The sequence below is a fragment of the Chiloscyllium plagiosum genome, chromosome 11, assembly GCF_004010195.1.
Source record: "Chiloscyllium plagiosum isolate BGI_BamShark_2017 chromosome 11, ASM401019v2, whole genome shotgun sequence".
NCBI classification, from domain to species: domain Eukaryota; kingdom Metazoa; phylum Chordata; class Chondrichthyes; order Orectolobiformes; family Hemiscylliidae; genus Chiloscyllium; species Chiloscyllium plagiosum.
In genome coordinates, this window is record NC_057720.1 from 74321488 (window position 1) to 74332611 (window position 11124).

General features: G+C 39.4%; 1 protein-coding gene across 2 annotated transcripts in view; it reads left to right on the top strand.

Annotated features, from left to right (window-relative positions):
* The window catches only part of uchl5 (ubiquitin carboxyl-terminal hydrolase L5), a 44609-nt gene extending 33838 nt beyond the window's left edge, over positions 1-10771 (top strand). For both annotated transcript variants that reach the window (XM_043699817.1, XM_043699818.1), the window contains exons 9-11: positions 5896-6009; positions 8197-8295; positions 10368-10771. In XM_043699817.1, the coding sequence (XP_043555752.1) occupies positions 5896-6009; positions 8197-8295; positions 10368-10412 (258 nt within the window). In that variant the 3' untranslated portion in view covers positions 10413-10771. The remainder of the gene's footprint in view (positions 1-5895; positions 6010-8196; positions 8296-10367) is intronic.
* Positions 10772-11124: the final 353 nt, after the last annotated feature.

Sequence of the window (11124 nt, forward strand, 5' to 3'; positions counted from 1 at the left end):
TGTATTCCATTTGCCACCTTTCTGCCCAGTTCTGCAGCTTCTCTATATCCTGCTGTAACCTGCCATATGCTTCCTCACTGTCAACAACTCCTCCGACTTTTGTGTCATCCGCAAACTTGCTCACCCAACTTTCTAACCCCTCCTCCAGGTCATTTCTAAAAATGACAAACAGCAATGGTCCCAAAACAGATCCTTGCGGAATACCGCTAGTGACGGCACTCCAAGATGAGCCTTTGCCATCAACTACTACCCTCTGTCTTCTTCCATCCAGCCAATTCCTAATCCAAACCTCCAACTCACTCTCAATGCCATACCTCCGTATTTTTTGCAGTGGTCTACCATGGGGAACCTTATCAAACGCCTTACTAAAATCCATATGCACCACATCTACTGCTTTCCCCTCGTCCACCTCCTTAGTCACCTTCTCAAAGAATTCAATAAGGTTTGTGAGGCACGACCTGCCCTTCACAAAACCATGCTGACTATCCTTGATCACATTATTCCTATCCAGATGTTCATAAATCCTATCCCTTACAATTCTCTCTAAGACTTTGCCCACAACAGAAGTGAGACTCACCGGCATATAGTTACTAGGGTTATCCCTACTCCCCTTCTTGAACAAGGGAACCACATTTGCTAGCCTCCAATCTTCTGGCACTACTCCTGTAGACAACGAGGACATAAAAATCAAGGCCAATGGCTCTGCAATCTCATAAAAATCAAGGCCAATGGCTCTGCAAGATACACTGCAGCAAAAAGGTTCCTTCGACACTGGTAAAGGTCATGCGTTTGCGAGATAGAGAAGAACAAAGGCAGCAGGTATATCAACTGCAAATTCCCTTCCAAGTCATTTATGATAGAGAATTGGAATTGCAGCACCACTCTTTCACTCTTGATGAATCAAAATCCTGGAGCTCCCTTCCTGACAATCATCTATCTACACCCCAAGCTCTGCAGCAGCTCAAGAAGTTCACCTCCAGCTTCACGGACAGTTGGAGATGGGTCATTAATTTTGACCTAGCAGGAAACACTCATCACCCATGAGTTAATTTATAAATCTGCAGAATGTACTGAAGGACAGAGAATTGTCCCTCTGAAATGTAAGATTCCCACACAGTTCCCACAGAATAATCAGTTTGGGAATTCTGAGGGGTCATGAGATGCCTTTCAGGTTACGTTTGGTCTTCTCTGGAGTTTGGGAAATCTGGAATCCTGCGATCCTCAAGTCACTGGCTTGTTTTGGACTAATGGGTTGCCTGGGCAACTGTTGATACTATTCCCCTCTGAGCTGCTACCCCTTGGTCTAGTATATGGTCTGTTTGGAAAGTGTGCATTTAATTATGTCAAAAGGTAACGAGGCATCAATCCTGGGCAGGCCTAGTTTCTTTTAGATGTATCAGATTTTTGCACTCTAGAGAAATTATTCGCCTGGATCTTAAAAGCAATAATTAAAAGGAATACCATATATTTCCGTGTTTTAAGTTTTCCTTTTTTTCCTCTTTCTCTCTGCTTTGCATTAACCTCTCTGCTATATTAAGTATCTCTGATGTTTTGCTGATTTTCTCACGGAGCCAATTGTAAGCATGTTTGCCTTGGCTTTTAGTTGTTACTTTGGTTCCTGTTTTTGTATTTCCTTTTGTTGTCTTTACGTTTGGCAGCACACTTCTGTGTCTTAATTTATTACTGCTACTCCAGAAACACATTATTCATTGATAAAGCCTTTGGTTGATAGCTCAATACTTATACAGTTGTATAAATAACGTGAAGTATTGAACTGTTAACCAAAGAGGCCACTGAAGTTTGAAAGGTATCCAATTAATCTGTATTCCCTGCACTTTCCCCATAGCATTGCAATTTCTTTTACATTTTCACATGTTATCCATTCTGGAGGTCATCATGATTCTATTTCCAGGAACCCTTCATTCAGTGAATTCTTGGTCAGGACAACAAATGTAAAACTATTTTTCTTCTTCTCTTCTCTGATTTAAGTTATATGGCAAAACAACTAATGTCCTCTGGTTATTGATCCCCTTACTGGTATCAACAGTTTCTCCTGATTTACTCTAGCCAAAGCCACTGATTTAGTTTTGAATCCTCTCTGATCTGGAACAACAGTTGAAATTTGTCTTAGGTCCTCGATAGCAGGAGCTTCTCATTCCTGATATTCTGGTAAATCTCTGCCTCTTCTCTCAAGCCTTGACTTGCTTCCAAAAGTTTGGGACCAAGAAGTGGATACATTATTTTGGCCAAGGCTAATTTTATGTAAGTTTACAGACTTATTTGCTTTGGTATTTCATGGCTATATTTATAAAGCTAAGGGTCGTGTGTTGTTTTGAGCAGCTTTATCAACTTACCTTGTCACTTTACACTCTTGCTTATATCTTTAAAATTGCAGTGTTTAGTTCGTATTGTCTTTCCTCCTCCTTCTTTCTAAATTTATCACTTCATATTTTCTGTATTAAATTTTATCCCACATATCTGCCTATTTCAACAAACTATTTCCCCTAAAAATCTGAATCTATCATTCTCACATTATTGTTTTTGGTGTTTAGAAGAGCCTTGTAAATTATAGCAAGCATATCATTACAATTTGCCCATTGACTGACTTCAAATATTTCTGTCATGTACTTTGCTGTCATTTGTTCATGGTAAATGAGGAATGCCGACAATATAAGATGATATCTGGTATTTCCTCCTTGTAATTTAAAAAGTAAACTTGTTTACGATCTACCAGAGTTTGGAAAGTCTCTTAGTGATCTCAAGTCATGGTTTGGGTTTTCTATTCATTCCCCAGCTGCTTGTCAACATTTCCAACATCAATGACACTGTTTTGTAGGTAACTTCCTTAGCTCAAGCTTATATGACATCTAGTTTATAGGGATCTATGACTCTGAGTCTGTTTGGCATAAACCTCTTTCATATGGCTCCTCCCTTTGTGGCTTGGTTGGTAAAAAGCTGCAACTGAGTCAAACAGACCAGCTGGTTCCTTGTTCAGTTCCTGTTTGGGCTTGAGCTGGTTTCAGTTCAGGTGGCAGCTGGTATATCACAATTGACCACCGCACACTTGCAATAGTGAGAGAAGAATCAGTGTGTGGTACTGGAAAAGCACCGCAGGTCAAGCAGCATCCGTGGAGCCGGAGAATCGACGTTTCAGGCATAAGCCCTTCATCAGGCATTATGCATGAAACGTTGATTCTCCTGCTCCTGGGATGCTGCCGGACCAGCTGTGCTTTTCCAGCACCACGGTCTTGACTCTGATTTCCAGCATCTGCAGTCCACATGCTCGCCTGAAGAAAAAATCAGACAAAATGTCCTCTGCTGAAAAATTAACCATCAGTGTAAGACAGAATGGGATTCTGCTGTGATGATTTCTGTTCACAGCCTGGCCTTGAAACAAGAAGAATGGTCGTTTAAATGAAGGATTGGAAGAAATGCATTGACTGCAGACCTTCAGAAGTAATAAAATGAGATATTGGCCAAATGCAATACTTCAGTTTCTGCTCTGTCTGGGATCTTGGTTATCCTTTGGGTCTCAATACATTAGAAATGTAAATGTAACCAATGGCTTCCATTCTGTCTCTCTGGTATTTCCAGGGAGGATGACATTAAATTTGGTCATCTTCCCTGGAGTGCAGGATGACACTTCTCAACTTTATTGAAAAGCTCTAATGTCAATTTATTTGTGGAAGTTGGGTCTCCAAGTCCTAAGAGCTGTAGTGTTACTGCCTAGATAGGATCACAAATCACATCTACTTCACCAGCTCCTTGTTTCTCCAGGTCTTTTGTGATTTATGGAGTTTGATGTATCTGCCCCTCAAATCTCCCAATTTTTGAGCCATTTTGTTCCTTCTGACTGCAGAGATTCATAACACTCAATGCTTTAGCTGTCAGATGATTTTAACTACTGGTTAATTTACTGTATCTTCAGGTTAGTTATCATTAATTATTCAGCTGTTTCTTGTAAAAGTTTGGTCCTCATTAGCTCAGATTCCAATTGCTTTGTCCAAGGGCTTATGCCCGAAACATCGATTCTCCTGTTCTCTGGATGCTGCCTGACCTGCTGCGCTGTTCCAGCAACACATTTTCAGCTCTGATCTCCAGCATCTGCAGACCTCACTTTCTCCTCCACTTGTTGACCACCTTGTTGGAATGCCAGCCTTTGCATTGAGGCTTTCTGTGAATGTCTCCAAATTTGATAGATATATTTGACTATCATTACTATTTTTTTCATGTCTCAGTTAGCTCCCCCCCCAAGATTATTTTTAGCTTTGCTGAAAAGGCTACTTGAAATTTGCAATGACTTTCAGCATTATCACTTCCAAATTCACATTTTTCCTTTGATTTCTTATAGCAATTTAACATACTGATAACATCACAAAAGTTCTGCCCTCAAAAGTCTCACTTTCCTATTGATTGATGTTTGCAATGTTTTTTTTTTGTTCCTTTTTTTTATTCAGAAATTTCTATGTTTTGCATGGTTTCAAATAATTTCTTCCTCTAACTACACTGATGGGTTGCCTGTAGTTTTAAATGAACAATGTGAGCTTGTAGTGAAGCAATTGCTGACTGTACTAGTGCAGTGCAGTGTTCACTTTGGTCAATGGCACACTGTGAAATTGTTTCATTAGGAGGAAAATCAGAGAGAATGCTGAGGGAGATTATAATCCAGGTTTTAAAAGAATCTCTAACTTCACATCCCAAACAGAACAACAAATTTCACTTCTAATTCATAGCTCTAAATTGTGCAGCGCTGAGTCATGACATCCTCTCAGCATTTTCATTTTAAAACCTCTAGTTGCCCTTTAGTTTGCAATGTTGCCTCAGCATCCGGTGAAATCATGTTGCATAATAATATGCATTTTCCGTATTTGGAATAATTTGGTCCACAAACCCAGTTAAAATCATCTGTGCTCCAGAATGTGTCTGGCCACTTGTTTTCAATTCCTTTTTGTCGCATCACTACCAAATGGCTATAAGCTGAGAGTTGTACTTTTTTGAATTCGATGATTTGTTAACTTTTATTCTTCAAAATTGCAGTCATTTTTGTGCTGTGTTTGGGACTCATTAAGATCTCTTTTTATATAATTGTTTTTCTTTCCATTGATGCTTTTTAATGTTATCTTGTGTTGGACATTTTCTACCTTCTTTCTGCCCGTGGATTTTCTTTTTATATTTCACCTGTTTTAATGTGACATCATATACTTGCTGAATTTCAGCTGTGGCTGGTCATCTCTTTCCCCTACCATTTATACAGATGTTTGACCTGTCCCTCTTCGGAGTGGATTAACCATTTGTTATGTGACTATTCTTGAACTAAATTTGCATTTTGCTGCTCTGCAGTAATACTGTTTTACTAAGTCATTTGTGTCTATTTCTGTCTTTTAGTTTCCTTCCTTTTCGTTATCCCTCTTTTGGATGTTTCTTCGACCCTGATTTTTAAGTTAGCATTTAAGTTATTTTGCTTTAAAACCCTCTGCCCTCTTAGCTTTCAGCTGTTGTAAAACTATAAAAACTGGGATGATGTCGATTTTCCTGGCACTTTTTCCACATACTGGCTGCTGCTGAATTATGTAATAATTTGAAGTAAGTAATATAAAATATAGACCAAAGTAGAATTTAGTTCTGAAAGTTTTTGCATTATTAGATTATTTGAATACAGCAAAACTGAATTCTGTTTTAAGATGCAGTCACAGCTCGTGAGAACTGAGTGGAGTAGCAACCATTTGCTTGTTTTATTGTTTGTTTTCAGGATTTTATTTTACTTTCAAGTATCTTTGTACCTAGCTGAAAGTTGTACACTCAGAACCATTGATTTAAAAAATGGTTCTGCAATTGATGCCATAGAATAGATTGGATGCTGAAAACATTCTCAAAAAACACTTTTTGCCTGTGCAGGAAGAACCCATGGATACAGATCAGAGTAACAGTGTCATAAACTCAATTCAGTCAGAAGTCGCTAAATATCAGATGCTGATTGAAGAGGAAAATCAGAAATTAAAACGCTATAAGGTGGGTTTTATCAAAACTAGCTTCTTTGCATGGTATTTTAGCCTCACTTATTCGAATGATTTGTCTTGTGTTAATAAGAAAGTAAAATCAGACCATAAAATGTTGGAAAACCGGACATAATTGTAGGAAAGACGCTTGCCATGGAAGTACTAAGCAATGTATATTTCATTCAGATTTATTACAAAGCAAATATTATTGGTTCAACATTACCATGAACTTCAGCTGTACAAAACTCTGGTGCGGCCGCACTTGGAGTATTGTGTACAGTTCTGGTCACCGCATTATAAGAAGGATGTGGAAGCTTTGGAAAGGGTGCAGAGGAGATTTACTAGGATGTTACCTGGTATGGAGGGAAGGTCTTACGAGGAAAGGCTGAGGGACTTGAGGCTGTTTTTGTTAGAGAGAAGAAGGTTGAGAGGTGACTTAATAGAGGCATATAAGATAATCAGAGGGTTAGATAGGGTGGACAGGGAGAGCCTTTATCCAAGTATGGTGACAGCGAGCACGAGGGTGCTTTAAATTGAGGGGTGATAGATATAGGACAGATGTCAGAGGCAGTTTCTTTACTCAGAGTAGTATGGAATGCTTTGCCTGCAATGGTAGTAGATTTGCCAACTTCAAGTACAATTAAGTCGTCATTGGACAAGCATATGGACGTACATGGAATAGTGTAGGTTAGATGGGCTTCAGATTGGTATGACAGGTCGGCGCAACATCGAGGGCTGAAGGGCCTATACTGCGCTGTAACGTTCTATGTTCTATGTTCAGCAAGACTGGTGCTGAAGAAGTACTAATGTAACAGCCTCGGCTTTCTGCAGTTGTGGTGAAGTTGATCTGGATGTTAAGTAGGATCATGCGTAATGAACTTCATACTTGGTGGGCTGTGCAGCAATCAGGGATTTGCTGTACGTGAAACAGACCTTGCACAAGATAAAACACTTATGGGTTACCGTGCATCAATCGTAAAAGGATTGTGCAGTGCAGCAAAATGGCTGTGTACAACAAACAAAAGTTAGAGGAAACATTATGTGACTGAATCAATCCAAAAGTAGGCATTGACTGCTAATGGATGCGTGGATGAGGCAAATACCTTGCATCCCAACAATGCTGCTCATCAGGACTTACTCAACTTTGTCACCGAGGATGCCAAACAGAAGCCAAAATAGGCACTTCTTGTTGCCGATATGTAATGAATGATGGACAATATTTGTGAAATACTACCTGCAGATCCTGTATCAATCTCTAGAAATCAGCTGTTTTCAGTTGAAATGAAGATGACCATCGATCTCCCACAACTTCCATGCCTCTGCTTCCTATCAAGCTGCCAGTGCAGACAGCATCCTCTTTCTGAGAATGTCACCAAGTGTTGAACTTTCAATTCCATATCCTCTCCCATAACAAAGTACATCTAATTTCATTTCCATCACATCTTTCTTAAGTCCATCTGCCTTTTAAAATCTTCAGTAATGCATGTTTTATTTCCACACTTAAGAACTCCAGTGCTTTCCTAGTCATCCTCCTGTGCTCCATGCTCTTAAGGTCCTTCTCTCAAGGCTCTGCAGTTTGAATTCAATTGCACATTAAAGCCAACCTTACTGTGACCCTGACTTTATCATGCTGCATAGTTCCCATCCATCTAAAATTCTCATTGTGCTGTGTCTGTTTATGAATTTGTGTCTGCTTATCACTGAAGTTGACTCCATCCCTACCACCACCACCAACCCCACATGACCCCATGATCAGAACTCTATTTACTCTGACTCTGGCTTCTTGTAGGTTTGCTATTCTTCTTTGATGTGCCTTCAAACACCTCAGGCGTATGCTCTGGAATTCTGTCCTGAAATTCCCTTGCAGTTCTACCTTGCGCTTCTTCTTTCTCTAAGATCTCTCAAAAACCCTAGTTTTTAATTAAATATTGGGATATTCCATCTAGTAGCTCATTCTTTGCTTAATCACTTATTTTTGCTGACTCTGTCTCTGCATTGGTTTTCAATGGTTAAAAACTATTTAAGAATGCAAGTTTTGATTATTGTGAACCAGGTTCCCAAATTGGACTACCCCCAACGAGTGGTACTTACAAATGATAACAAATTTGACAAGTCATGTGCTGGATGAGTGTCACTGGATGTTCTAGATGTATATATTGCAGTATATGAGCTCACTTCATTGTGTCTTGTCTTGTCTCAGATTGAAAATGTCAGAAGAAAGCACAATTATCTGCCCTTTATCATGGAACTTTTGAAGACATTGGCAGAGCACCAGCAGTTAATACCACTAGTAGAAAAGGCAAGTATCTCTTTATTTATAATTCATTCAAGGAATGTGGGCATTTAATATCGACATTGTTTTTGTAAAAGTGAACCACCACCTTCGACAGTTATACTGCTTGTGGTCTTGATAGACCTTGCTATAGGAAAGATTATATTAAAACTGGAAAGAGTGCAGAAGAAATTTACAAGAATGTTGCCAGGATTCAAGGGTCTGACTTCTAGGGGGTGGTTGGACAAGCAAGGACGTTTTTTCTTTTGAGTGTAGGAAACTGCAGTGGGATCTGACAGAAGTGAATAAGGTCATGAGAGGTGTGGACAGAGTGAACGCACTCTGTGTGATGTTGGAGGCAAAATAACATGCTTCATACTTGTCCGGTTTTATTAACGTATTAATTTCAAATGATTAAATCTTTGTATACTTTACAGGTCCAGCTATTATCTTGCAATGGTGTTCTGTGCTTTCATTGCATGGTAGGACCTGAATTTTAGATTGAGATGCTCCACTTGGTGATTTGGTAAAAGTTATTTAGGGAGTGCCAAATCAGCACGGAGCTTAAAAAGAAGAAAACCAAATCAATGCTATTTTAAATATGCTCTTCTGCTTCTTGTTTCAAGGGTAACACAAATGTAGGCCTGTGAGCAGGTCAGCTGCACTCCTGGAGTGGAATCTTCCATTGACGCTGGGCACCTTGCCTATCCATCTGGAGAGCTAATAAGAGACCCATGTTGTCTGTACCAAGGAAGACTCACTGTATTCTTGTAGTTAAACCGTTCCAAGCACACTGGTAAAGCCTTCCTGTTCAATTAGCTCCCCAGGGATTCGAGACTAGACCGCCAGGAGCTCATGTGCCTGGCAGCACCATCAAGCTGGCCCTGGCTACTGTCAGAACCCTTGAATCCAAGGGCATGGGTGAAAAATGTGATTTTTGCAGGGAATGGGGAGCTCCAAGGTTAAGGGTCATGGGGGTTAAGGGATGCCGGGTGTTGAAAATTAGAGAAGAAAAGTGATTCTCAGTGGGTACTCACTACCCTTTGTCCCATGTCCTCAATCAGGCACTGATTGACTTTGGTCAAGACTCCCCATACCCCCAATATTTGCCGAGCAACCCTCACTCTTTGCTTCTGGGATGCGGAATATTGGCAGGTCTGCTTGCTGCTGGATTAATCACAGTGGCAGTAGGCTGAAGCCTTCACATGATTATTAATTAGCTACGTAAGAGACTCAAATGGTGAAAGGACAGGAAGGCCAACTGTGAATCTTTCCAGCCTGTACTTGATTCTGTTCAAGATGGCGATTGGGTGAGTGATGCACAAGTATGAAGATCCCCGAAGAGGGAACAGGAGCAGAAATCATTGATCTGAAGAACCTCTATTGTTGTTGGTAAACTGGAACTGTGTATTTTTGAAATGAAGAGCAATGCCTACTGCTCCAATGCTTTGTAACAGGGTTTGACAAAACCAATAATAGTTAGCTTGGAGGCTTGGAGCACAGTCCTAATGAAAAAAGGCACTATGCATAAGGCTATTTGTTATTTTAGAAAGATGCAAATACAGACAACTCCCCACTAATGGCATCATGAATAATCAGATCGCAGTGATCTGTCTTGACATGGAGTATGTTCGCTGTGTTTGTTATTTTGATCAAGTGACAATGGGCCAATTATATGAAAGTATGTAATGTATGGGTATATTTTGATTTAGTTTCTTAAATGTTAAGTATTTTTAACAATGTCTAAAGTCACTTAAATGCAGTTTATGATTTAGCTAATGGTTTGAAAAGTTTACAGGTTGGCTTGGCTTATAAGCACCATTAGGAATTTTAAATGATATGTGCAGTGCAGTTATGACAGTGCAGTGAAGAATCACATTGGTGTAATTTCCTCGTGCATAATTGCCAACTATACCTCTCACAATATACTTTGGACTAGACATTATTGAGCATATGGATATGAGGGCCGATAGATCACTCGTAGTTTCTCTCGTACATCTACAATTATGGAATACCGTGAAACGATAGGAAGAAACAAAAAGTTGAATACATCTTGCTGGATTCACATGACAAAATCATCTATCTGTTTACCAACACAGGCTAAAGAAAAACAGAATGCCAAGAAAGCTCAAGAAGCCAAGTGAAACTTCCCTGCGTTAACTTTGTGACCATTTGCTGCTGATAATTCTGTTTTAAGAAGTAGAATCTGACCTATAACCAGTGGACTTTTCGTATAGTTAATGAGTGCAAAGCACTCTCATTTGTAATTATATGTCTCGTACAAGACTGTTAAATGTTCTTCATTTGCATCACGTGCATGCACTATGTACCATGTTTAATACAGAAGAGGTTTTTAAAATATATCTTTTTCTGTCCTTAAAAGTTGTTCAAGTGCTGCAACACTGTCCAACCCTAATTTCAAGATTTCTCTGTCTTGTGTTGAGTACTGACATTGTCTAGGTGCATGACAAGATAAATGCTAAATAAAAATTATTTTCAAGAGTTGTTTTACATAAGTATTTGTTCCTCTTCCACGTATTTTTTTTTTCCCATTCTGAAAGTCAAATTAAGCTCAGTGATTGCAAGTTTGAGTTGTCTGAGGACACCAATACTCTGGAGAAAAACAGGATTTGATCCTAGTAGTAGAAATTTTGTTTATTTTGAAATATCAACAAATTTTCACCTGAGATTTTCAGGAATACATCAGTTAAGTAATAATTGCCTAAGCAGCAATGAGGTAAAAAGATCTTTTTGACTGCTATTTAATGCACCACTTTTGTTTCTTGTGTCCTTTTCCATCTGATGGGATGAGGTCATAGCAGACAGCATTGCAGATATCTAGAATTTGGACTGTTT